Source organism: Gorilla gorilla, chromosome 16 (assembly GCF_029281585.2).
Source record: "Gorilla gorilla gorilla isolate KB3781 chromosome 16, NHGRI_mGorGor1-v2.1_pri, whole genome shotgun sequence".
NCBI classification, from domain to species: domain Eukaryota; kingdom Metazoa; phylum Chordata; class Mammalia; order Primates; family Hominidae; genus Gorilla; species Gorilla gorilla.
In genome coordinates this window covers 52,244,048-52,271,243 of record NC_073240.2, presented here as the reverse complement: position 1 = coordinate 52,271,243, position 27,196 = coordinate 52,244,048, and the positions used below count along the sequence as shown (strand labels likewise).

General features: G+C 36.5%; 1 protein-coding gene across 8 annotated transcripts in view; it reads left to right on the top strand.

Annotated features, from left to right (window-relative positions):
• Nucleotides 1–27,196, top strand: part of DMXL2 (Dmx like 2) — a 172,574-nt gene that overhangs the window by 117,003 nt on the left and 28,375 nt on the right. For 6 of the 8 annotated variants that reach the window (XM_055363012.2, XM_019011115.4, XM_055363016.2 and 3 more), the window contains exons 17-27: nt 142–369; nt 2,957–4,636; nt 8,063–8,173; nt 11,446–11,615; nt 14,555–14,652; nt 15,081–15,246; nt 16,864–17,128; nt 21,573–22,654; nt 23,055–23,246; nt 24,832–24,908; nt 26,459–26,589. In XM_055363012.2, coding sequence (XP_055218987.2) covers nt 142–369; nt 2,957–4,636; nt 8,063–8,173; nt 11,446–11,615; nt 14,555–14,652; nt 15,081–15,246; nt 16,864–17,128; nt 21,573–22,654; nt 23,055–23,246; nt 24,832–24,908; nt 26,459–26,589 — 4,200 coding nt within the window. The remainder of the gene's footprint in view (nt 1–141; nt 370–2,956; nt 4,637–8,062; nt 8,174–11,445; nt 11,616–14,554; nt 14,653–15,080; nt 15,247–16,863; nt 17,129–21,572; nt 22,655–23,054; nt 23,247–24,831; nt 24,909–26,458; nt 26,590–27,196) is intronic. The other 2 variants (XM_019011116.4, XM_055363013.2) reach the window with 1 other exon arrangement.

Below are 27,196 nucleotides of genomic sequence, written 5' to 3'. Positions count from 1 at the left end.
GAGTTCTCTTTTCTCTATATCCTCACCTCCAAAATATTTTTAAGAAGCTATGTTTCTTAAATAATAACAAAGTAATATTCTAGCTCCTATTTATAGTAATGATATACATACATTTTGTAATTTTATAATTTATTTTTAAAGCTAAAGCTTCAGAAGGGGCTTCCTCTGAGAGTCTACTTTCAGTCCCTGGACAGAAGAATGTAGATTCTTCTCCAGAAACCTCTCCTAGTGTGAGCCCCATGCCACATTCTTCATCAATTGCCAATCTTCAAACTGCCAGTAAACTTATTCTGAGTTCTAGACTGGTGTATAGCCAACCCCTTGATCTCCCAGAATCAGTTGAAGTAATAAGAGCAACGCCTTCAGCAGGTAAGGTCACTTTAAGACTGGGCAGTGGTAGCTCAGAGTGATAAAATGTATGAACTCTTTAGTGGATAAAATGGATGAACTCTTCTGAAATATGTGCTATGTTGACATTAAAATAAAGATTTATTTTCTATTAATGATATGTCTAGATGGTTAGAAACATGTCTTTATTAGAAATAATTTCCTGGCTGGGTGCAGTGGCTCACTTCTGTAATCCCAGCACTTTGGGAGGCTGAGGTGGGTGGATCACTTGAGGTCAGTAGTTCAAGACCACCCTGGCTAACATGGCGAAACCCTGTCTGTACTAAAAATACACAAATTAGTTGGGCGTGGTGGCACGTGCCTGTAATCCCAGCTACTTGGGAAGCTGAGGCAGGGGAATTGCTTGAACTCGAGAGGTGGAGGCGGCAGTGAGCTGACATCACACTACTGCATTCCAGCCTGGGCGGGCGACACAGTGAGACTCCACACACACACACACACACACACACACACACACACACACACACACACACACACACAATTTCCTGTGATAAATGTAATCAGCTTGACAGAAAATAGTGTAAATTTTTTTTTTTTTTTTTTTAGACGGAGTCTCGCTCTGTCGCCCAGGCTGGAATGCAGTGGTGCTATCTTGGCTCACTTCAAGCTCCACCTCCCGGGTTCACACCCATTCTCCTGCCTCAGCCTCCCGAATAGTTGGGACTACAGGCATCCACCACCATGCCCAGCTAATTTTTTTTGTATTTTTAGTAGAGACGGGGTTTCACCATGTTAGCCAGGATGGTCTCAATCTCCTGACCTCGTGGTCCACCCACCTCGGCCTCCCAAAGTGCTGGGATTACAGGTGTGAGCCACCACGCCCGGCCAAAATAATGAAAATTTTTTTTTTTTTTTTTTTTTGAGATGGAGTTTCGCTCTGTCACCCAGGCTGGAGTGCAGTGGTGCTATCTCAGCTCACTGCAAGCTTCACCTCCCGGGTTCATGCCATTCTCCTGCCTTAGCCTCCCGAGTAGCTGGGACTACAGGCGCCCACCACCACGCCTGGCTAATTTTTTGTATTTTTAGTAGAGACTGGGTTTCACCGTGTTAGTCAGGATGGTCTCGATCTCCTGACCTCGTGATCCGCCCACCTCAGCCTCCCAAAGTGCTGGGATTACAGGCGTGAGCCACTGCGCCCAGCCAAAAGTGAAAATATTTTAATGTGAGGTGTCTTGCCTATACTTTGGAATATAATGATAGTAAAATTTTGAAGAACAAATACATTCATTTGTAAACCACTGAGGCTTTTTTTAAAATTTAAGACTTTTCATTCACATTGTGGTAATCACGTCTTTTATTAAGAATGTTTGAACAAGAGTTGGCAGATACTCTGAGGAAAAATGTAGGATAAAAGACTATAGTTTGGGTGGTCTGGAATGATACTGACTTTAGCAAGGTAGATGTTTTGAGGGCAAGTCTGGCAGCTGTGTTTAAAGTGAACTACTTGTAGAATTTTAATTGGGGAGTTTCTAGAATAGTGTTTTTGGGAAACCAAAATTGGAGGTTCGGGGCTGCTAAAATTACTGGTGAATGATATTCAGTATGGGTGTTTTCTTATTCATCCGTAAGACAGGTTTGCATTCACAGTTGGAAAGATCATATTGAGAAGAGTGTACTCTTGGGCTTTTGTGGCTGGTGCAGATCTAGGCCAGTTTGTTAATCTTTCAAAATATTTGAAAGGTTTGGGTTATACTCAAATAAGTTTATTGGAGTTCATGATAATAAATTATATTTTACAGACGCCTTATAAAATGTCTTATTTGACAATAGTAATCTAGGGGAAACAGTAACTGATCCCAATTGTTTAGATGGAATAGGCTCAGATGATTAAGTAGCTTTCCCACTGTTAATGAAATTATTGATGGGTTGAAACTCAAATCCAGATCTTCTGACCTCAGATCTTTAATCTCTATATCCCCTTGTCTTACAGTTGACAACAGATGTGCATTGTTAGTCTTTGGCAGTCAGGAATAGATAAGAGGGTTCTGGTTCAGTGCTAAGAGAGGATGAATTAAACTTGGTAAAATGGGTAAGATCTATTGGTCTGTTTTGCGGTCTGAAACAAAATTTGATGTACCACCTGGGGTCTGGATTATTTGAGGGAAGGTTAGGGGCATTTGAAAGTCAAATTGTAAAGCTCAGTTAAGTATTCATGATGAAAATGATTAAATATATAGTATGAAATTCTAAGGAGGCATGTTGTGAAGGTAAATATAAATAATAGAAACACATTAAGGACTGACTTGTTTCAGTGCTTTTGAGTTTTATTTTAATTAAATGGTTGCCTCATTTAAACTTAATTACCTAAAAACAAATTAAGTGATTATTATTGCATACCTTGATTTCACTGATGGGCTCTTCAAGACCTTTATAGATATGTTGGCCAATGGACATTTAGTGGGATACTAGTTAAGAGGAAGACTGCAGAGATATTCTGAAGAAGCTCATAGTGACTTTGAATTGATCACATTCCAGAATTTGATTACTACCATATTATTTTGTGGCTTTATTATTATTATAACTAACTACTTGCTTTTTCTTTTTTAAGGCCATCTGAGTTCTTCTTCAATTTATCCAGTGTGCCTTGCACCTTATTTAGTGGTTACAGCTTGTTCTGACAATAAAGTACGCTTCTGGAAATGTTGTATGGAAGCCAACCCAGAGTGTAATAAAAGTGATGAGAAAGAAATTTATCATTGGAAGAGATGGCCTTTGATGAATGATGAAGGAGAAGATAATAGCAGTACAGTGAGCATTGTGGGAAGACCAGTTGCTGTTAGCTGTTCATACACAGGTCGCCTTGCAGTGGCTTATAAGCAGCCTATCCACCATAATGGTTTTGTTTCTAAAGAATTTTCCATGCATGTTTGTATATTTGAATGTGAATCTACAGGAGGATCAGAGTGGGTTTTAGAACAAACAATTCATCTTGATGACTTGGTTAAGGTTGGGAGTGTACTTGATTCAAGGGTCAGCGTCGACAGTAATCTGTTTGTATATAGCAAGTCAGATGCACTCTTGAGCAAGGATAGATATCTTATTCCGAATATCAAACATTTAGTACATTTGGACTGGGTATCAAAAGAAGATGGCTCCCACATTCTTACAGTGGGAGTCGGTGCGAATATCTTCATGTATGGAAGGCTTTCAGGAATTGTGACTGAGCAAACCAACAGTAAGGATGGAGTAGCTGTCATCACTTTACCACTAGGTGGTAGTATCAAGCAAGGAGTTAAGTCAAGATGGGTTCTTCTTAGATCTATAGACTTGGTATCTTCTGTTGATGGTACTCCTTCACTGCCTGTTTCTCTCTCTTGGGTAAGAGATGGGATATTGGTGGTAGGAATGGATTGTGAAATGCATGTATATGCACAGTGGAAGCATGCAGTCAAATTTGGAGACACTGAAGCTGATAGTCCTAATGCAGAAGAGGCAGCAATGCAAGATCATTCGACCTTTAAATCTAATATGCTGGCAAGAAAAAGTATTGTTGAAGGAACAGCTATTTCTGATGATGTTTTTTGTTCACCAACTGTAATTCAAGATGGTGGCTTATTTGAGGCTGCACATGTACTTTCCCCTACTCTGCCACAATATCATCCAACTCAGCTGTTAGAATTGATGGATTTAGGGAAAGTGCGAAGGGCTAAAGCCATTCTGTCTCATTTAGTAAAATGTATTGCAGGTGAAGTAGCAATAGTTAGAGATCCTGATGCTGGAGAAGGAACTAAGCGACATCTCTCTCGAACTATTAGTGTAAGTGGCAGTACAGCAAAGGAAACAGTCACCGTAGGAAAAGATGGTACTCGAGATTATACTGAGATAGATTCTATCCCTCCACTACCACTATATGCATTACTTGCTGCAGATCAAGATACATCCTACAGAATTTCAGAAGAAAGTACAAAGATACCACAGAGCTATGAAGATCAGACAGTAAGTCAACCAGAGGATCAGTATTCAGAGCTGTTTCAAATCCAGGATATAACAACGGATGATATTGATTTAGAGCCTGAAAAGAGAGAAAACAAATCAAAAGTAATAAATCTTTCTCAATATGGACCAGCTTACTTTGGCCAAGAACATGCAAGGGTACTTTCAAGTCATCTTATGCACTCAAGTCTACCAGGCCTTACCCGTTTGGAGCAGATGTTCCTTGTAGCTTTGGCTGATACAGTGGCTACTACTAGTACTGAGCTTGATGAAAGCAGAGATAAGAGTTGCTCAGGTAAATATTCTCGCTAAAAATTTATAAAGTTGTACCTAATAGAAATATTTGTATTATCTCTATACTGACTCATTTATTGAATTGCAGTCTCAACTTTCAGACTTTGCAGGGAAAAGACCTCCTTGATAGGTAATTACTATTATATAATATGCTCGGTTAGAAAAGACGGTTGAGGCCGGCATATGAATGCATGGATTTGTGAGATCCGTGTGCATTCTCTCATGAGTTTTTACACTGAAACCTTTGTGTCATTTTGGATTTATAATCTTGTTTTTTGTGTGTGTGTTTGGGTGGGTTTTTTGTTTGTTTTTTTGAGACAGGGTCTTGCTTTGTTGCCCAAGCTGGAGTTGAGTGGTGCAGTCACGGGTCACTGTAGCCTTAACCTCTCAGGTTCAAGTAATCTTCCCATCTCAGCCTCCTAAATAGCCGGGACCACAGGTGTGCACCACCATGGGGCCCAGCTAATTTCTTTTTATTTTTTTGTAGGGACTAGGTCTCCTTATGTTGCCCCGGCTAGTCTGGAACTCCTGAGCTCAAGCAGTCCTCCTGCCTTGGCCTCCCACAGTGCTGGGATTATAGGTATGAGTCACCATGGACTGGCCAAGTCTCTTGTTTTTTAACACGGATTGATCCCTATGATTTTTTCTGTGATAATAACAGCCCATTTGTTAATGTTACTATGGAATCATGAGGCTTATTGGGACCTCATGGGCTCAACTTGTTGGTCTTCCGATTTCTAGCCATAAACAACTTTTTACAATTACCTAATTTTCTCCAAAAAGTCTCTTCAGCGAGATTTCCATACAGTTAATGTCATACGTATTTTGCCTAATTCATTCTGTAACTAGAAAATTTTTGGTTGCTTCCTGGAACTAGATTCCATTCTCTTTAATGCACATAGTTCAGGGTAATGGTGTTGATTGCAAATGATGGCATTGACAAAGGAAACTGAAAATTAATGATCAAAATTTCATTAATTCAATAAATATTTTGGAGGAGTGAAAAATTGCTATGTTTCAGGCACTTTCTTTACTTTATCATGTTTAATTATCACAGTCTTCTAGCAGATAGCTATTATTATGTTTAACTTTGTAGATGAAGACACTGATCCTTAAGAAATTAAGGGACTCATCTGAGATCACATAGGCATTAAGGAGTAGAAGTGGGGTTCATATGTGGATAAACTGTTGACTCAAAGCCTGTACCCTTTTAACTATTTCATAATTTCCAGATCTGTGGGGGAAAGGTAGCTGGAAAATATCTCTTCATATAGATTTACATCCTTATAGTATATCCCCCAAAGTTTTCTTCTCTGCAGGTTAAAATAACTAGAGAACTTCTAGGGTTTTGCCTATGACTTATTTTCTCACTATTAATTGGAAAAGAAAAATCTTAACCATTATGAGGTTGTATGCAGTTGAGTGAGATTCTTCCCAGAACAACCTTAAGCTTGTGTTGTGTGTTTAATATATATTAGTTTTTACTGTGGGACATTAAGAAAGTAGGCATGGCATAATTTGTAAAAAATAGTTTATACTTTCTAATACAAAACTGTATCATTGGCTAAGCAATATAGAAATAGTGTATCCTGGACACAGTGGACATTCATGAGGTAATAAGGCAGGAATGAATGTCTCCATTTCACAGGTGGGAAACTGAAGCTCAGAGATTAAATGAGTTACACATCTCAGTAAATGGATTCTAAGTAAATGAGTTCTTCCATTTGTTCAGGTGAGACAACTTACAGTCATTCTTGACTCTGCTTTCTCTCATACCCCATATCCAGTTCATTGGCAAATGCTATCAGTTCTATTAATATCCAGAATCCAATAATCAATTCTCATTACCTCTGCAGTTACTACTCTGGTCCAAGTCCTTGTCATCTCCTAACTGCTTTATTCTTTTTACCTCCATCTGTTCTTTGCTTAGGAACCAGTGATTCTTTTAAAACCCAAATCACATTAAATCTCTCCTTTGCTCAACATATACTGGTGCCTTCCTGTCTCACTTTAGAATAAAAGTTAAGAGCCTTACAGTGGCCTAAAAGGCCCCACATGATCTATGCTCATTTCTACTCTATTAGAATGCTCTTCTTCCAGATTCATGCATGGCTTGTTCCTTTACTTCCTCAAATTGCTGCTGGCATGTCATCTTATTGGAGAGTTCTTTCCTGGCCACACTGTATGAAATAGAACTCTCTTACTCCAGCATTCCCTATCTCTCAGTCCTGCTTTATTTCCCTTCATAGCATTAATTTCCACATATTATTTGTTTATTGTTTGTCTCTACCTCCTAAAATATGATCCCCAAGAGAGTAGGGACTTTGCCTTATTCACTGCTGAATTCCCAGTACCTGAAGAGTCCCTCACATGTAATAGATGCTTGATTTGTTGAATGAATAAACGGACGAATGAGCATGGTGGCTCACACCTGTAATGGCAGCACTTTGGGAGGTTAAGGTAGGAGGATTGCTTGAGGCCAGGACTTTTAGACCATCTTGGGCAACATAGTGAGATCTCATGTCTATAAATAAATAAATAGATACATATCAGGTTGGTGCAAAAGTAATGGCAAAACTGCAAATACTTTTGCACCAACCTAATAGCTATCTATCTAGCTAAATAAATAGATAGATGGATGGATTGATATAGGTAATGGGAAGCAGAGCTGGGGCTTGATCTTTGGCAATTTAAAAGTTTTTGTTTTTTTTTTTTCTGGAAAATACTATTTGATTCTATAATCATTGAGTACTTCCAAAGTGTCAGTTATTGGGCTAGGTGCTGTCAGTGTTTTTGCTTTGCTTTTATCCAGCAGTGGCTATAGTTTTGGTTACGCTTGCCATACCTTCATACTTCGACTAAGTGGAATTAATTTGTATAAATAAATTTGTAGAATCAAGGTGAAGGTTCAACCTAACCATGTAACACTAACTAGCCTGGGTATTCAAATTTTAAATCTTTGATAGTACCATATTTCAGTTAATTTAACCAAAGTAGAAAATATTACCTGCTTAAATATATAACAAATGATTTCATATCAGTTATGTAATTTCCATTACATCTCATTGGAATTCATGTAGAAAATATTATTAAAAGTTGTACCTAACTTACCATAGTTAATATATTTTTTATTGGATTTCAAGATGTCTTTCATTTATTATGAGTCAATATAAATGCTCTTGTTATCTATTCTAATAGTTAATTGTATTTCTCCAAATCATTTTTCTTTTAAGAGTTTAGTAGTCACATTTTTTTTTGTAAAGATAATTTTTTGTAAAGATGTTAAAGTGTTCAGGAAGGAATACACTAAAAAATCTTATGTATTTTATATAAATTATGACTAAGTTTAATGTTTGTTTTATAGCTTATCAGTTTGTGGCCTCTTGCATTCTTTTTTCCTTAAACATATTTCCTGTTTGAATTACAGGAAGAGATACATTAGATGAGTGTGGTTTGAGATACTTGTTAGCTATGCGCCTACACACATGCCTTTTGACATCGCTGCCTCCTTTATACCGAGTGCAGCTACTTCATCAAGGTAATTCACTCACTGTTTGAAGCTTTGCACAACTTTTACTTAATATTGGAGCGATGGGGTGTATCATGTTTGTGTGTAAACATTAGGTAAGTCATTACGTGCACACCTATCACTGGCCTTAAGATCTTTCTGTCACATAGTACCCACTTACCATTTTTCTATGTATCCTTCAGCTCTATTCTGTGACTTTTGCTCATCTAACTAAGTTTTTTAGAATTTATTTACTAGAGTAGTAGCTTAGGGGGTAAATGTGGTATGCCTGAGGTTGTAACCCAAAGTGGCTGTCTGCAGAGTAGTCCTGAATATCTTGATGTCTTTTCTTTGAAAAATTATGTAAACTTTGCTCTGCGATGTGTTTTTATATTTACTTTAATGTAAGCATTATGTTCTAGTTATTTGCCAGCAAGTAAAGTTGATGATTCAGGAAGATCTGCCATATTGATAACAGTGGATTTGTGTACTTCAGGCATACTGCCACACCTGATTTGAGACATAAGGATTTATATCAGCCTTTGTATTACAGATTAAAAAATTGAAACTATAGAATTAAAAGTGACCTGCCCAGGATACAGGACTATTTATTAGAAGAGTTGGGAGTGCGAATCCCAGTCCAGAGCTTATTTCAGTGGACTATATTTCTTTTGAAACCAACATCTTGGAAAGAGTCCCATAATATACGTCTTAGTATTATAGAACCTAGAACACTAGGCTTGATAGACTGTTATTCTTACCCATGGCACTTACTCTTTAACCTATGAATGTTCTTTGAAAACATAACTATAAATAGCTATCTGAGATTCTGTGTCTAAACTATATTTCATCTGCCCAATCCTTTGTTTTTGAAATAGATTTTGCTGAGGTTTTTTTTCTATTTGAATTATCACTCTAATGAATAACCTTGTACCTTGGCATGTAAATATTTGCATTCCTGATTATTTCCTCATGCTAGTTTTCTAGCAGTGGAATTACTGAATCAAAAGGCATGAAAATTCTTCAGTCTTGATAAGTATCACCAAAATGCCCTTCAGAAATACTGTGCTCATTTACATTCCCAGAAGTTTGTATACACGTACTATGTACCAACAAAAATTGAAAACAAAAAATTATAAAAAATATAAAATAAAAAAGAAGTTTGATGATGCCAAATCTCAACTCCGTTGCCCACATTTGATATTAACATTTTAAGCAATCTATGCCATTTGGATAGGTTTTTAAAATGGTATCTCCACGTTCTCTTAAATTTTAGTTTTGGGTGACAGTCAAGTGGTATTGAATCAATTAATGACAATTTTATACATTTCCTAGGGCAGTCTAAAACACTTCAAATTTCTAAAGCTGTGTCAAATTCCATTTTCCCTTTGACTGCAGTTAAAACATTGGCGATGAGAAGTGACTGGTGTTGTAGGTGTTGGTCCTGGGAGCAGTTTTCAGGGAAAAGTTAAGTAGCCAGTACGTAGATAGAAAAGCTGAGAAGAGCAGAGGTAAACTGCAGAGAATAGCCTGCCATTGGTAGGTAAATAAAAAGAATACCTATTGGTGCCCCTGTTCTTTTTCTTCCCTAATAACTTTTTTCACCTCTGCAGGTTTTCAAATACATTCACTGCTCTTAATCTTACTTTCTGAACCTAATTCTTCTGACATGTCTGTGTGTATTTTTGTTTCTTCTTATACCAAAATTTTAATTAATTTAAGGATATAGAATGTAATATGCTATGTATTGTCATTTTATATTATACATTTTATATCAGCAAAATTATGCATTTTGTGTTGCTGTATATTAGTTTCTGAAGCAGAATATCAATTATTTGATAAAGTAATTCTCTCACAGCAGACAGAGATTTAAATAGTGAAAAAATTAGTCTGCCTTTCAGGTTATAAAAAACTAAATTTATTTTATTAATTTTTTCTGGTGTTTTCCCCTAAATTTATAGTGGCAGCCAAGACATGTTGCATTAATTTTGTGGTATGATTACAAACACAGTTGTTATATGAGTGTTGGCAGTGGGAAATTTAAAAGAGTTAAGATTGTTATTCAAAATAATCATAATAGTTTTTATTTTATACTTTCTAAAGAAATTACAGTGAAGCAGTAATTATTAGAAAAGCTTTAAACTATGTACAAAATCCATATAGTAGTTGAAAATGAAAAAAATTATGTGTAACAATATAGATACTTAATAGCATTGAGAGGCCTATGTTGTAATGTGACTTTCATTGACCTCAGACATTTCTTTGTTTCTAAAATGAATTCATACAGATGGCTACTTGGACTAGTCTGGCTTCTTTCCAAGGCTTCCCAGAGTTCTTGCCAGCATTCCCATTATTGATTACCATTCTGTGTGGTTCACATTCATTATGTTTCGTTTTTACCTGCTGTAAGTCGAATATCAGTAAGAGCATTATCAGTAATTGAACTGTTGATAAATCCATTAGTACTTAAAAGTCTAATAGCGTCAGTAAAGATTTTGTTGCCTCTACAAACAGCCTAGATCCCTGTCAGTCTTCTCCCAGGTAAAAAAAAAAAACAAACAAACCCAAAACAAAAAACAATGTTCACCAAAAAGAATCAGTATTAGGCAGCTTTAAACTTTTAACTGAAGGCACTAAAAGCAGAGGAATGTACATCATGATTGTAACTTATCCTTATTATTTTCTGGAACTCTTATGAAGTTTAGAGCTTGCTTTGAAGTGATATTTAGCTCCATGGCTAGAGAGAAGAATGGGGTAGTGGCACTGGAATCGACATCCAGGCCTGTGAGCCAAGTGCTTTTGACTTGAATAAAGCTTTCACCACACTTTCCTTCCCCTGGGCTCTTGTGGGGGACAACACACCTTGTGTCCTCTTGGGCGGGCCGGATTCACAGGTCCTGGTGACAGAGAAACCTGGAATCGGGCCTGGGCCCTACCTTCTTAGTTATGTGAGCTTGGGCAGCTCTTATGACCTCTTGATAAATTTGGTGTGCCGTACATGTGAATGGCCTGATATTCAAATATTTTTCTTTCTAATGATTAAGTTTTAGTGTCCCTATTTTTGTAGGGGAAATGAAAACAAATGTTTGGGGAAAAAGAGATTTGGATTTTATATATCACATTATTGATCTTGTATTCAGAAACTTTTATAGTATAAAGTCCTGAATGATGACAGACTGCCTTTCATTCTTTCTTTCTGCTTCAAAATTCTTTCCAAAATGAATGCGTATGTGACTGCATGAAAAATTGTTTTTCTTCTTATTTGATACAGTTACGCAGATTATTTTATATTTCCAATTTAGGTGTCTCTACATGCCATTTTGCCTGGGCTTTTCATTCTGAGGCTGAAGAAGAACTGATTAATATGATTCCAGCAATTCAGAGAGGGGACCCCCAGTGGTCTGAATTAAGAGCTATGGGCATAGGGTGGTGGGTGAGGAACATTAACACGCTTCGAAGATGCATTGAAAAGGTAACTTTTCTTTAGTGGATTTTGAGTTATATTAAAAAAACCTTTTCCTAAAGAAAAAAAGATACTATCTCCCAGAAAACCTGTAGTGGGAAATTTGTGTGTCTATCTTGAGGTCTTGAGAATTTTTTTTTTTTTTTTTTTTTTTTTTTTTGAGATGGAATTTCGCTCTTGTTGCCTAGGCTGGAGTGCAATGGTGTGACCTTGGCTCACTGTAACCTCTGCCTCCTGGGTTCAAGCAATTTTCCTGCCTCAGCCTTCTGAGTAACTGGGACTACAGGCGTGTGCCACCACACCCAGCTAATTTTTGTATTTTTATTAGAGACAGGGTTTCACCATGTTGGCCAGGATGGTCTCGAATCCCTGACCTCAGGCGATCTGCCCTCCTCGGCCTCCCAAATGGCTGGGATTACAGGCATGAGCCACCATGCCTGGTGAGACTTTTTTAAATAAAGTTTTTGGAGATTACAAAAACTTGACCTTTATAAAATGTCCGTGCAGTATGATATTGTGTCTTTCTATATAGGCTGAATTTATAATATATCCGTGGAATAATAATATTTTCTGTTATTAGTTGAGGTGTGCCCTGGTTTAAGAAAATGGAAAAATCTAACTTTAGAAAGTAAACTTGAGTTCTTGTTTGTTATTTACAATACATTAAAAAACTCTTTTTATACAAAGGACTCTCTGCATCACTAGTTGAATAAGTAGCAAACGTTCTTTGCACACTTGAAATCTCATTGGATAAAAACAGTTTTGATTTGTATGTACTTGAAGAACATATCTGTGGCAGCAAGTGAAATGGCTATAAAAGTTTTTAAAGCAGGTTTTTGGAGTCAGTTTTCTGGTAGATTCCTTTTAGGAAAAAAATTCAGTTCAGCTCTCTACCAGGTTTGGTGCCAGTTGCTTTTCATAAATAATTCCATGTTATGTTCTAATCAACCCCATGTCATCATCTCCATTTTACATATGGTGGAACTAAGATTCAGAGAGGATGGGTAACAAGCCCAAACTCCAGTCATTTATAAATGTTAGATTTAGCCTGTGCCTTTTCTACTTTAGCAGGATTAGGAAAGTGGAATTCTCATTCATATTTTCCTTTTAGTCCTTTGGAATTCCCTGGAGTACAATCAGTGGTACTATATTTGTGAAGTATGAATTTGTTTCTCCGAAGGATGCAAAGACCTTTTCCTGATTTATTCCTTAATAGTAGTTCCCCAGAGAAGACTCAACTGGTAAACTTATGTAAAATGCATATTCTCCATCCCATAACCAGAGATTTTAATTTAGTAGTGGTAGGGCTGAGGTTTCTTCATCTTAATCAGCATCCCATGATTCTGGTGTGCATGGTTCTCAGATCACAGTTTTAAATGTGAGTATAAAAGTATTATTTTACTATTACATGTAAGGCTGCCAACAAAATATCAGTATTTCTTTTCTCAAAATAAGCACAGATATAAGAAGGAATTCATTCCTGCACCAACTAAAAAATGTGATATCTGATGTACAGGAAAAGTTAATTGTTAAAGGATATAAATGATACAGTTTCTACATTAAATTTTTTATATTCCAAAGCACTGGATAAAAGAGGACATATTTTATCTGAAATGTTTCAGATGTATCCCACAACGATTTTACTTCTTGTCAACATGTGTCTTGTCATTATGATTATCTGTGCTAATATACACATGATTTATTTCCACAAGTAATTTATTTCTTAAAATTAAATCAAAGGGATATGTACATTTTCTGCCTCAAAATGTATATTATAAATCAGCTGAATACAAATAAAATTCCTCTAAAAATGATCTAACATATTGAAGCACTAAGTTAAATGATAGGGGGCAGACAACACAATTAAAAGGGGGAAGGGAAAAGAGTATTGAGAGTAAAGCATTTTCTTTTTTCTTTTTTTTTCTTTCTTTTTTTTTTTTCTTTGAGACAGAGTCTTGCACTGTCGCCCAGGCTGGATTGCAATGGCGTGATTTCGGCTCACTGCAACCTCCTCTTCCTGGGTTGAAGCAATTCTCCCAACCAGCCTCCAAGTAGCTGGGACTACAGGCGTGCGCCACCATGCCTGGCTAATTTTTGTATTATTAGTAGAGACGGGGTTTCACCACGTTGGCCAGACTGCCCTCGAGCTCCTGACCTCAAGTGATCTGCCTGTCTCGGCCTCCCAAAATGCTGGGATTACAGGCATGAACCACTGCGTCCGGCCCGAGAGTAAAGCATTTTCATGATGTAATTTTAGATGTCTTTTCCCTTTCTCCCATACCTTAGTATTATAGCTTCCTGCTTTGCCATCAATGTGAGCTAATTAATAAAACATCCACTGTTGTTTTGTCATTATGCCTTTCAACTTAATGATTTGCAGAGGCTATATCTCAGCATCTTGGAAAAATAAGGTATGGCCTATATGCTCTTATGTTTAAGACAGTATGATTGCATACAATATAACATGTTGAATTTTCAAGAAAAAGCTCACATCTATTGAATATTCTGCCTTCTTTATTGCTTTCTATGTTAGTTTCAGTTCTACGTGGTTTCTATTCCCTCTTCTAACCCTTACTGTGTGACTGTAGGCAATTCACTTAACCTTTCTGTCTCAGTCACTTCATCTGTAAAATGGGAATAATGATAGTACCTCATGGTTTGTATCAATAAGATAACAAAAGGTGCATAGACTCGTGCCCAGTACGTGGTAAATAGTCAATAAGTGCTGGCTGTAATTAGGATTTTTACCATAATTACTGGCTTGCAAATGGTTATCTCTAGGAGCATGTATTAATATTATAACCTACTGGAGATTGTGAAACAGAACCAACTTTTTCTGTCTCCACAGTTTCTATCAGCCATGGAAGTAGCAGGGGAACATTATTGTTGATTAATTGATTGTAATTCTTATGTCAAATTGTGAATTTAATATTTTATTTATCATTTAGGTTGCCAAAGCTTCTTTTCAAAGGAACAATGATGCCTTAGATTCTGCACTATTCTACCTTTCAATGAAGAAGAAAGCAGTAGTGTGGGGTCTGTTTAGGTAAGTTGCCTTGACACTTAACGTGATTCAACAGAATGAAGATTGTGCTGTGAGTAAGAAACCTAATGCTTTTGAAAATAATTAGGTGTATGAGCTTCATCAAATCCACTTCTATGCGACTTGGTTCCTTTAGCTGAAAAAAATGGGTAAAATATCTTTTCAGCTTAATCTAGAGGATGGGATGTTTTAAAAGTTGATAAAAGCACTTTGCAAAGTAAAAAATGCTGTTTCCTATTTATGTATACATAAGGCATTATTGACCTTCCTTCTTAGAAGAAGTGAAGAGATGCTTGATAACAAATGCCTGTCCTTGAAGTTATTGTTCTTCTTTTAGATTTCTGTTTGAGGTTTTTATTTTATATTATTATACATTCTGTAGAACATTTTAAATTTGGTTTAACCACTTTATGTTTATGCTCGGTTCCCAGGTCACAGCATGATGAAAAAATGACAACATTTTTCAGCCACAACTTTAATGAAGATAGATGGCGAAAAGCTGCTTTGAAAAATGCTTTTTCCTTACTTGGAAAACAACGCTTTGAACAATCGGCTGCTTTTTTCTTGCTAGCTGGTTCATTGAAAGATGCCATAGAGGTATAAATAAGAAAACGCACTATATAATACTTGTAAAAGATTGAAAACCTAAGAAGGTTGTAAAGGAGATTGTAACTTTTGGTCATATGTTTGTTAGGACACAGAATAACTACAGAGGTTGCTGTACTTAAAATAGTGGCACTGTGGTAAAGGAAAATATGAATAAATTCAAGGGAGAAATGAATGAAAAATTTCAGGCTGGGCATGGTGGCTCACGCCTGTAATCCCAGCTCTTTGGGAGGCCAGGGAGGGTAGATCACCTGAGGTCAGGAGTTCAAGACCAGCCTGGCCAACATGGCAAAACTCTGTTTCTACTAAAAATACAAAAATTAGCCAGGTGTGGTGGCACGTACCTATAGTCCCAGCTACTCGGGAGGCTGAGGCAAGAGAATTGCTTGAACCCGAGAGGCGGAGGTTGCAGTGAGGTGAGATTGCGCCACTATACTCCAGCCTGGGCGACAGAGTGAGACTCCATCTCAAAAAGAAAAAAAGAAAAATTTCATATATGGCACATTGCATTTCAAGACTATGTGTAAAATGTATGAAAAAAATGCTGAAAAATAGTTTATGAATGTCTTCTTCCAGACCATCTTGTGATTCTGAACTGTTTAAAATACATAGGTCACAACCTCCTTATTCTGTGCAGAAAGGCAGATACATTAAGCTGTTTTTTTTAAATGAAATTCATAAATAAGGAACTGAAACTCCAGTTTGTACTGTTTTATAATAGTTTATAATATTAGAATATTATATTAGAAAACGATGTGAGGAGGTAAAACTTCCCACTTTTTGATATGTAATCCTAGCAGCTGATTATGAGAGTAATTACAAATGTTTCTGTTTACTTCTGATGTCTTCCTCTTAGATTACTATCATGAACAATATGAACAGGTAAAGGACAAATACAATTGGAAATAATACATGATAGAAAAACAGGAAATATTCAATTAAGTGAAAGTACTTTAGTATTTTAAATTTAGAATTAGTTGGGTTTTTTTTTTACAATTATCCCAGACATGTGAGTTTCTTTTTTTAAATAACAAATACTTAAGATTTTAAAATTGGAAGTTTAGCTTAGAAAGGTATTCAAGCAAAGAGAAGTGTTGACTGAGAGATGCTCATATTGCCTAAATGACTTCCAATGCTCAGAACTGGTAGTTGCATTAGAATACAGGCTCCCAGAGACTATGAATAGAACATATGGCTGTATTTCATAATTTATTTACTATTTAAATATGAGGCAGATAGTAATAATTATGATTATGCAGAAATATATTTGGAAATTAAGAGGAAGTGGTATATAAATTCTAGTGTCATATAGTATTTAATTTAAAAATGAATGTTATTTAAGTTGATCTTAAGTCTGAGATGTTATTAATATACTTTGTTTCATGCTTATTTTATAAATGATCTGTCTAGTTTGGAAGCTACTGGGTTCCAACCTGTTACTCTTTTTGCTGTTCTTTAATCTCCTATCAATCATTTAACTACCCTTCACTGTCCCTTCGCCCACCATTAGGATATAAATGGTAGATAATTTCAGGGTATTGATGGGCTATTTCATCTCTCTAAATAATTATCATTAAGTAAGATAAGTATTAATATTTAAATTTGCAGGTATGTCTTGAAAAAATGGAAGATATTCAGCTAGCCATGGTTATTGCCCGTTTATATGAATCTGAATTTGAGACTTCATCCACTTATATATCCATCCTAAATCAGAAGATTTTGGGTTGCCAAAAGGATGGCTCAGGATTCAGTTGCAAAAGATTACATCCTGATCCTTTCCTGCGTAGTCTTGCCTATTGGGTAATGAAAGATTACACCCGAGCCTTGGACACATTACTGGAACAAACACCAAAGGAGGATGATGAACATCAAGGTAGGACATTTTGTGGATTTCTTTTTTTTCTTTTTTAAAGGAAGAGACACTTTCTGAACTAATGTTCACTTAGATTAAGAAAAATCATTACCAGATTTGCTTTTCAACTTTGAGAATTTATTATTAAAATTTCTTGTGTGTCTAAAGGATTAGATAGGATTACCATCCTATTCTAATTACGTATATATTTAACAAGCATACAAAATGTTTGCCACATTCTGTAGCTCTTTTTACATAATCATATAGCCATTTTTTTTAAATGGAAATTTTGGCTGTTACATGTATTGGTTTGTCACATGGGCCTGGAAAAACTTTATGCCTCTGTGATAAATTTTCTTTTTTCCTTGTTATCCTAAATAATTTAGATATTACAAGCACTTAAAGGATATTTATCAGCATTGTTTTCAATAATTTGAAAGGAATGGAACATTTTAAGTTTTTGTCAATAGAATAGTTAAATACGTTTTAATATATCCACATATAGAAACAGTGTGTCATTAAAAATTGAGGTAGATACATATGTTAATATGTGCTGTATTTTTAAGTGAAAAAAGTAAGATGCACAGCAGTGTGGTTCTTGTTGCACTTGGCATATGTATGTTGTACAAACATGCACCTGAATGTGCACACATGTTATGTCTGCCTCCTCCATTTCCTTTGGTTGTTTCCTGAAACAAATCATAAGAAATGAAATACTGGTCATTGGTCACTGGCTACCTTTTGGGAATAAAAATGAGGAGATCCTTGTCTTTGACTTTTGACAACTTGACCATGTGCCTTGGAGAGGATCTTTTTAGGTTGAATCTATTTCGGATTATTTGAACACCTTGGACCTAGATGCCTATCTCTTTCCCAAGACTTGGGAATTTTGGGCTGTTACTTTATTAAATATGTTTTCCTCACCTTTCCCCTTTTCTTCTTCTTCTGGAATGCCCATAATATGAATATTTGTTTACTTAATAGTGTCCCATAAATCCTGTAGGCTTTCTTCATTCTTTTTTTCTGTTCCTCCTTCTTCCTTTTTTTTTTTTTTTTTGTTTGCCTGAGTTATTTCGAAAGACCTGTTTTCAAGTTCAGAAATTCTTTCTTCTGCTTGATCTAGTCTGTTGTTGAAGCTCTTGATTATATTTTTTATTTCATTCATTGAATTTTTTAGCTCTAGTATTTCTGTTTGGTTCTTTTGTATGATATCTATCTCCTTAGTGAATTTCAAATTCACATCATGTATTCTTTTCCTGATTTCATTTAGTTGTATATCTGTATTCTTTTGTATCTGAATGAGTTTCCTTAAGACTATGATTTCCTTAAGAATTATTTTTCTGGCATTTCGTGTTTCCTTATGACTGGGGTCAGTTACTGGAGAATTAGTATTTTCCTTTCCATTCTTTTCCTTTGGTGTCATATTTCCTTGCTTTCTCATGGTTGGTGTGTTTCTACATTGATTTCTATGTATCTGGCAGAAAAAGTTGCCTCTTCTAATTTTATGGAGTAGGTTTCATAGGGAAAGACTTGTTACTATGAATAGGTCCTGAGGTGTTGGTTTGGTGGAGTGCAGTGGTTAGATGGATACAGTAGTGTAGTCTCCATGTAGCTTCTTCACCTGTAATCCACATTAGTGGCATTTGCAATCCTCTCAGTTGCCTAGGCTGAAAGAGTTTGCGGTGATGGCCATGTAGCTTTGCCAGGGTGGGCTCGCTGGGCAGTTTTTCAGGTTGGGGTGCATATGTGCACACAATGGGTCAGCCAGCTTAGGGTCTGGTTGGCTGGGATTGGGGCCACAGGTCTGTTACTCTGGCCAGGAGTGTGGGTACATGGTCACTTGGCCAGCCTGGAGGTGTGCCTGCCAGAAGCAGCCCGCAGGGCTCATATGTGGCCTCACGGCTACTCAGCTGGCCTGGGGTTTTGTCTTTTAGGGGTGGGGATAAGGCTATTTCTCAGGCCCATGACACGATTGCATGGCTGCTCAGCTGGCCTGGGGGTGTTTCTGCAGGGTGTTGCCCATGGGTTATTTGTATACCTGTGATGCAGGTGCAGGGCTGCTCAGCTGGTCTGGTACTATGTTAGCTGAGGTGGCAGTGAGGCTGCTCCTCAGGCCTGAGGTGTGGGCATAAGGCTGCTCAGCTGGCATGGGGGCGTTTCTGTTAGGGGCTCATGGGGCTATTTCTCAGGTCTGAGACTGGTGCAAGGCTGTTCAGCTGGCTAAGGGGTGTGCACACTGGGGGCAGCCTGCAGGGCTGTTTGACCAGGCTGGGATGTGTCCACCAGGGATAGCCCACAGGGCCGTGGAAGTGGGCTCTTGGCTGCTTGGCTGGCCTGGTGGTGTGCTGCCAGGGGCGGCCCGAAGGACTATTTCTCAGGCTTTGATTGCAGGCGCAGGGCCTTTGGCAGGCCAGAACTCTGAGTGCAGGGAGCAGGGGCGCTGCAGGCTGTTTCTGAGGTCCTGAGTGTGGGCATGTAGCTGCTTTGCTGGCCTGGGGGCATATCAGCTGCTCGTAGGCTTGGAGACCTCTCCCATTTGGGGGAGGGTATGTATGTAGTGGTTTGGCTGGCTCAAGGGCAGGTTCACCCTGGGCAAGACTGCCAGATTGTTTCTCTGACCAAAAGCGTGATGGTAGGGGTTGATTTCCGTGCCATGCAGGACCAAAGTCATAGCCAGTCGTGGTCCTAGGCTCTGCATAGCTGGGATTGTAGCATTCAGCTACCCATGTGGGCTTGGAATGAAGATGGGTCCCCAGTGTTGGAGAGGAACAATGACTCCTGGCCCCCAGAGCAGTGTGCATGCCAGAGGTGACTGGTCTCAAGATAGTGCTTGTGCTGCAGCAGCTTGGCTCACTGGCGGTAGGTGGAGGGCACACACCTTATGCTCCTAATCTGGGTCAGTGCCATTGCGTGAACTTCTCACATCTCTCCAAACTGGACACAGGGCTTGCAAGTACTGTGGGATTCTTCTGTTGTAAGGACTGTAGATGTTTGTGGTGGCCATGAGGGCTGATGGGGACTTCTGTTTACCTTTTCCCCTCTGCAATGAGAAGTTCTTCCTGACTGTGGGCAGATCCAGTCTGGATGGGGGAGATAGGGCTGCAGAGGCCGGGTACCTCCACACTGCTCTCCTAGACTTGCAGTCACCACAGGTGCATCTCCACTCCCCTGCTGCACTCTAGTGCTCTCCCTTTGACACTCCAGTCAAATCTTAGCTGTTTATTCATTGCCTTGGTCCTTTCTTTTCGGAGGATGAATGCCAGGTGTGTCTAGCAGCCATCTTGCTGGCATGATTCTCTTGGTTTATTTTTATGGATGCCCAGATTGTTCTTTCACAAGTGGGAACTTCTTCAGGTTTCTGAATTCTTCTGGCATTATTTCTTGATAGTTTTGCTTTCTGGTACTACAAAATGTTTAAGGGTCATCTTGTACATTTCCTGCCCCAGACCTGGAAATGACCATTCCTCCAAAGCATTCTGCTTCCTTTTAGTGGGGAATAATATTTAGAAACTATAGTTTGGGCACCAGGATCCTCATTGGTACTAATCTTGTCATAATTTCTAGACTATTGCAATGAATGGAATTAGGAAATTTTTTTTCCTTAGAATTTAGGAGTTTACCCTGCTATTTCTCATGCACATATAGATTATAGGGTTCTTTCTTCTTAGATGTCAAGTTTGTGTCTTATAATGAAATGTTTGGATTCTCATGGCATGAACATAGTTATTTGCTATCTATGTGCATATAAGTTTCAGAATAATAATACAGATATTTTTATAATAACATGATTCTGAACATAATTTAAGCTTTTTTGCAGAATTTTTTTGTTTTATGGTACATTCTGCTAAGGATGTACAGTCAAATTACTTGTTTTTAACTCACTTTTTAGAGTTCATCTCTGTGTGATTATGCTACCAACTTGATAGACTGATTTGTTTAATTTTGCCTTTTGTGAATTGTGGTTTAGATTTGGTTTTATTTTAAAATTATGTAAAATGTTGACATGGTGTTAAAATAAAATATATAAAACCAGTGTATTTTCAGAGAAATCTAGCTCTTTTTTTCCCTGTTTTGCTCTCCCCTTTTAAGGAATCAATTAAAATTTTTTGTGTTTGTCTTCCATTTAAAAATGATAAGCCAATATGCATGAGTGTGTATTTGTATTTCCTCTTCACTGTCTTAGATAGATAAAAGGTAGCTTACTACATGTACTTTCTGCATCTTCTTTTTCTTAGTGTATCCTGGACATCACTCTATAGTGATGGGAATCACTCCGTAGCATATTGGGAAATTCTTTCTGTTTCAGCTGTACAGTTGTAATGATTGTATGTGCCGTAGTTTAACCTATCGTAGGTTAATATTTACATGTTGTTTTTTTGAAGAAATGCTGACGTATTTTATTGTTTTATAATGTAAATACATATTAACACAATGCTTTGTGATTTTATCTGTTTGATTTCTATAGTTATCATCAAGTCTTGTAACCCGGTGGCATTTAGTTTTTATAACTACCTTCGAACTCATCCTTTGCTCATTCGAAGAAATCTTGCCTCCCCTGAAGGAACTTTGGCAACCTTAGGTCTCAAAACTGAGAAAAACTTTGTTGATAAAATTAACCTCATAGAAAGAAAATTATTCTTTACCACTGCAAATGCTCATTTTAAAGTTGGATGCCCTGTTTTAGCCTTGGAGGTACTCTCCAAAATTCCAAAAGTAACCAAAACATCTGCCTTATCTGCAAAAAAAGATCAGCCTGACTTCATTTCTCACAGGATGGATGATGTACCTTCACATTCAAAAGCTCTGAGTGATGGCAATGGAAGTTCTGGCATTGAATGGTCAAATGTAACTTCATCACAGTATGACTGGAGTCAGCCAATAGTAAAAGTTGATGAGGAACCTCTTAATCTTGATTGGGGTGAAGATCACGACAGTGCCTTAGATGAAGAGGAAGACGATGCTGTTGGTTTAGTGATGAAAAGTACAGATGCCAGGGAAAAAGATAAACAATCAGATCAGAAGGCCTCAGACCCTAACATGTTATTAACACCTCAGGAAGAGGATGATCCTGAAGGTGATACTGAAGTTGATGTGATTGCTGAACAACTAAAATTCAGAGCTTGTTTAAAGATCCTTATGACTGAATTAAGAACATTGGCTACAGGTTATGAAGTAGATGGAGGAAAACTCAGATTTCAACTCTATAACTGGCTTGAAAAGGAAATTGCTGCCTTGCATGAGATATGTAATCATGAATCAGTTATTAAAGAGTATTCCAGTAAGACATATTCCAAAGTAGAGAGTGATCTACTGGATCAGGAAGAAATGGTAGACAAACCAGATATTGGTTCCTATGAGCGCCATCAAATAGAAAGAAGAAGATTGCAGGCCAAACGAGAGCATGCAGAAAGACGAAAGTCGTGGTTGCAGAAAAACCAAGATCTCCTGAGAGTATTTCTCAGCTACTGTAGCCTTCATGGGGCCCAAGGTGGTGGTTTGGCTTCAGTGAGGATGGAACTCAAATTTTTGCTACAAGAATCACAACAGGTGTGAATATCACTTTTTTTTCAATCTTGGTTATTTCAGTAATTTCAGTAGCTCTTCCAGTTACAGCTATAAAGCTCTTTTACTACTTTTTACTAGTTAATCTAAATATGTTCAGCTCCTCTCTTTATAGGAGGCAGATATTTATACTCTGTGTCTTAGACTGAAGTTTTGATAATAAGGAGTAGGCTTAACAGCTTGAGAGTATTCTTGTGTCATATTTATCTTTATACCATCTACATCTAGCATAGTACCTGGTACATACTGGGTGCTCAATAAATTTGTGTAGAATGAGTGAGCGAACATATTCCCTTTACACAATGTTTATCACCAGTATTTCTATCAGAGAACTGATAAAATTTTTTAAACTACTTTGAAAAAAATAATTCACTATCACCCACAGGAAACTACAGTAAAGCAGCTCCAGTCTCCACTACCACTGCCTACCACCCTACCTCTGCTTTCAGCAAGTATTGCGTCAACAAAAACAGTCATAGCTAATCCTGTATTGTACTTAAATAATCACATCCATGATATACTTTATACTATTGTTCAGATGAAAACACCACCTCATCCCAGTATTGAAGATGTGAAGGTAATGTAAAGTTTATGATCATTTGATATTATACACCCTGAGAAGGTAAATATGTTATACCTGTCTTTTAATTTGAACTTAGAGGAAATATTTTAAATTGCTACCTTTCTCACTCATGATCAGTTCAAGACTATTAGTCCAATGAATGTAGTTTAAAAGTAAGTGTTCTTACTTCTGGAGAAGTTATTGTCTTCCTTTAAGACAGACAAATACTTTTGGCAATAAAACTAATTTTCTTGACAGTATTCTTGCTACTTAATATCCCTTTAGATCCTCCATTCCCCTTAAATGAACCATTAAGTTGGAAATATGACTATTTGTTTACATGCCAAGATATTATGAAAATACAAGTTGGGGAGTATCTGGGAGGGAACCATGATTGGTCACAAATGGTCCCAGAGAGAGTGTCCTTATTACTGTTTCCTTGGTGGTTTTGTTTATTGGAGGCAATCAGAGTTTTGGCAGTTACTACTGCGAACTATATTGATACCCTGTGCTAAGATCTTAAAAACTGATACAGTCCAAGAAACACTAGGGAGCTTGGCAGGATCTGGGGAGCTAGCTGATCAGACTTTTCACTGTCCCAGCCTAAGTGTATTTGTGCTATGCTTTTTCCAGTTCTAGTGGCTGATGCACAATTCAGGTCCCCTGTTTTCTTATTTTTTATTTGTTTTGTTTGACAGGCACATTTAATCTCTGGCAGCACATTCTTCTAAAGGCCTGGTCATAACCAATTAGGGACTTCTCATCCATATTATGAATTAACCTGTATTAGTATTTTAGCAGAGATTATTTAAATCATTTGTTAGGTGAATAGGGACACGCAGAAAAGGCATAAAAAACATGAATTCAAAGTAAACATTTCTAGGTCCTAGAAATTTGGATAAGGCTTTCAAAGAGTAATGTATAAGGTATGAAACTGTTTCTAAGGTCCCTTCAAATTTAAAGATTTTGTGAGTCTGAAAATATTGATTCAGTATAGCATTTCAGGGTGGTGGGTTTTTTTTTAATTATATGGAGAAATTTAAAACTTTCTAAATGTAAAATTCTAAGACTGTCCTCAATTCATGAGTACCAAGTAAATTACTTTCTGGAAAATTTGCTGTTTCACACAGTGATTGACACATTTACTGAAAAGATTTATTTCATTTTCATTGATAAGATTAAGTCTTTATTTTCATCAAGGCGAATTTCGTGAGGCAAGCTTAAATAAAAGCTCTGAAAATTCTATTCTTATTTTCTTCTGCTTTTTTTTTTGAATATTACTATTTAAGCTAATTGTTAGGGTAGGACAAATGCCTGTAATATGAACATTAGCACTTTGCTCAGGGCCTGGTAAACGGCAGGCTCACAGTAAGTAAATGTTTGATTAAAATGTGTCTGAAACAATCGGCTTTATTGTGGCATGTGTATAAAGGTGGGTGACAGTTACTTTAGAAGATTTAAAGCAGAGTTAGTAGTCTCATCTAGGATTCAGTCTTATTTATGATGTTGCTAGGTTTCCTGGATGTTTTCTAATTTTTGAAATATTACTGTTGTGTAGAAATGTTAGTACAAAATGTAATTGTGACTGTTTTGGTTTTAGGTGCACACACTTCATTCACTAGCAGCATCACTTTCTGCATCAATTTACCAAGCATTATGTGACAGTCATAGCTACAGGTAAAAAAAATCACCCAAAATAGTATTAATACAGCAAAAACATTAAACTGTTCCAGAGTTATATTAAGTTTCTATTTCCTAGGGACTGAAAAATCCCTAAATATGACAGCCATGATATTTTAATAGATGTGAGAGAATCAGAAATAAAATAATTATTTGTTTAGTTGTCACCTAGTAGTCACAGAGAAATATAGAAAGTAACAAATAGTAAATGTAAATTACCATCATTACCATCCTTTTTGTTTTTAAGAAAGAAGAGTTTACTGTCCATAATAACTTATGATATGAAATTTTCCAATTGTTTTTCCTTAGAAACCATTTCTTTTTACATTGGATTAGCAGCTATTTAACTAATTATCCATTGAAATAAAAAATACTTTTGAAAAATGAAAAAGTACATTCCTAAAATGGAATTATTTAAATTACTTTTACCTACCCATTTACATATGATGTAAAAGTCTTTGGAAGTGATATCAATTAGAAGAAATGGATTGAATTTTTCTAAATGTATAATTGCCTTCATTAGTGTATACTTTGCATTTTAATGACTAGAGCAATGTAAGTAGCAAGAAATTGAATCACTTGGAAAGATAACCTAGATTTAAATGAATTATGTTAATAAATGAAAAGTTTATAATAGTAGATTCACATTAAATTGATATTAAATATACTTCTAGCTTTCTTTCTTGTAATGGTAGCAGCCTTTTGTGGGAACATTTGGTATCAAGTAAAGAATTATCTATCAAAATGGCCTGTACTCTGATTGTAACCTAATTAGGCTGTGTCTAAATAACTCCAAAGATTAGAAATGTAAATAAGGAAAAAAATTGATTTAGTTGACTGTTGTCATCTAAATGATCAAAGATAACTTGTTTGATGTAAGTCACCATTAAAATGGCACCAAATGAAAATGCAAATACATTGTTTTTAAATATATATTTTCCAGTTGGTCGGCTATGATTTACTACACTCAGCTTGACTTTCCGCTTTTATATTTTCCCCAGCTTCACAAAGATAGCCATTATAGAGAGGGAAGTAAATATTATTAAATAATATTTAGGGACATTTGGTTTTAGGTTTAGGTATTTCTAAAATGTGATTCTCTGGGTTTTAGTTCATAACTTTAATTTAGAGTTAAACTTGCACAACTTTGCAGAGAAAAGAAATGCAACCTACTAGTCCCTGAAACTTTCTGCCTGCTGTATCCTAGTACCAGCAGTAGTCTCCTTACCTCAGACTTTGTAAAAACACAAAATAAAAATTACTGCAAATAGAAAAGATTTTAAAGTATTAAGGTGGCATCTGGAAAAAATTCTAAAGGAATAAGTATCATCTGCCCAACATAATAAAATTTGTTATTTTGTTTAAAAAAAACAATAAGCATTTGTAACTAATTTCAGTAATTTTCTAAAAAAAATTTTTATTAGAACAGTGAATGCATTTTAAGAATTTTTGTTTCTTAAAATAGGTGTCTAAAATAGATGATGTACATAAAGTGCAATTTTTTATTACCTCTCAGGATGATAAATAACTGAACCTATTTGTTTTAGCAGTCAAACAGAAGGAAATCAGTTTACAGGAATGGCTTATCAAGGACTTCTTTTAAGTGATCGTAGAAGACTAAGGACAGAAAGCATTGAAGAACATGCAACACCAAATTCATCTCCTGCTCAATGGCCTGGTGAGAATTTAAATGATTTAAAAAAAAAATCTTCTAGTTGGCAATTTCTTCTTAAAAGCCTACTGACCAGTTTCCTGCTTGTTGCTGGATTTAGTGAGTGGTTCCTTTCTTTCTTTGTTTTTTGATGATGTTTTTCTGCCATGGATTAGGAACTATTAAGTACTGCAATATTGTCTGAAGACTCAGGAAGTTAAGGCTTCATAAAACCAGCTATGTTAACCAACATAAAAAAAGCAATGTCTTAACATCCTTCGTAAGGATGGAGCACATTATCTTTCTTAGAAATTTTAAATTAGAGTCTTAGAAAATCACAGACATATTTTCACAGACATACCAGAGAAAATACAGTTAGTTGTTCTCGGGCGTGTAAATTTATGTATTGGGGTAGGAGTGACTATTCTGTGGTACATATATCATGCTGTCTGACAGTCCTTTTTTTCTTGTTGGCTCTCTTCCTCATTCTCTACATCAGTTGTTTCAAAACTTCTCCACTCTCTTCAATATCCTAAGTGTATATTTCAGATTACTTTAACCATTGCCTTGTAGAAACACATTGTTTTCATTTTAACCTCTTATTTCAAAATAATTTCAGACTTGCAAAAAATTG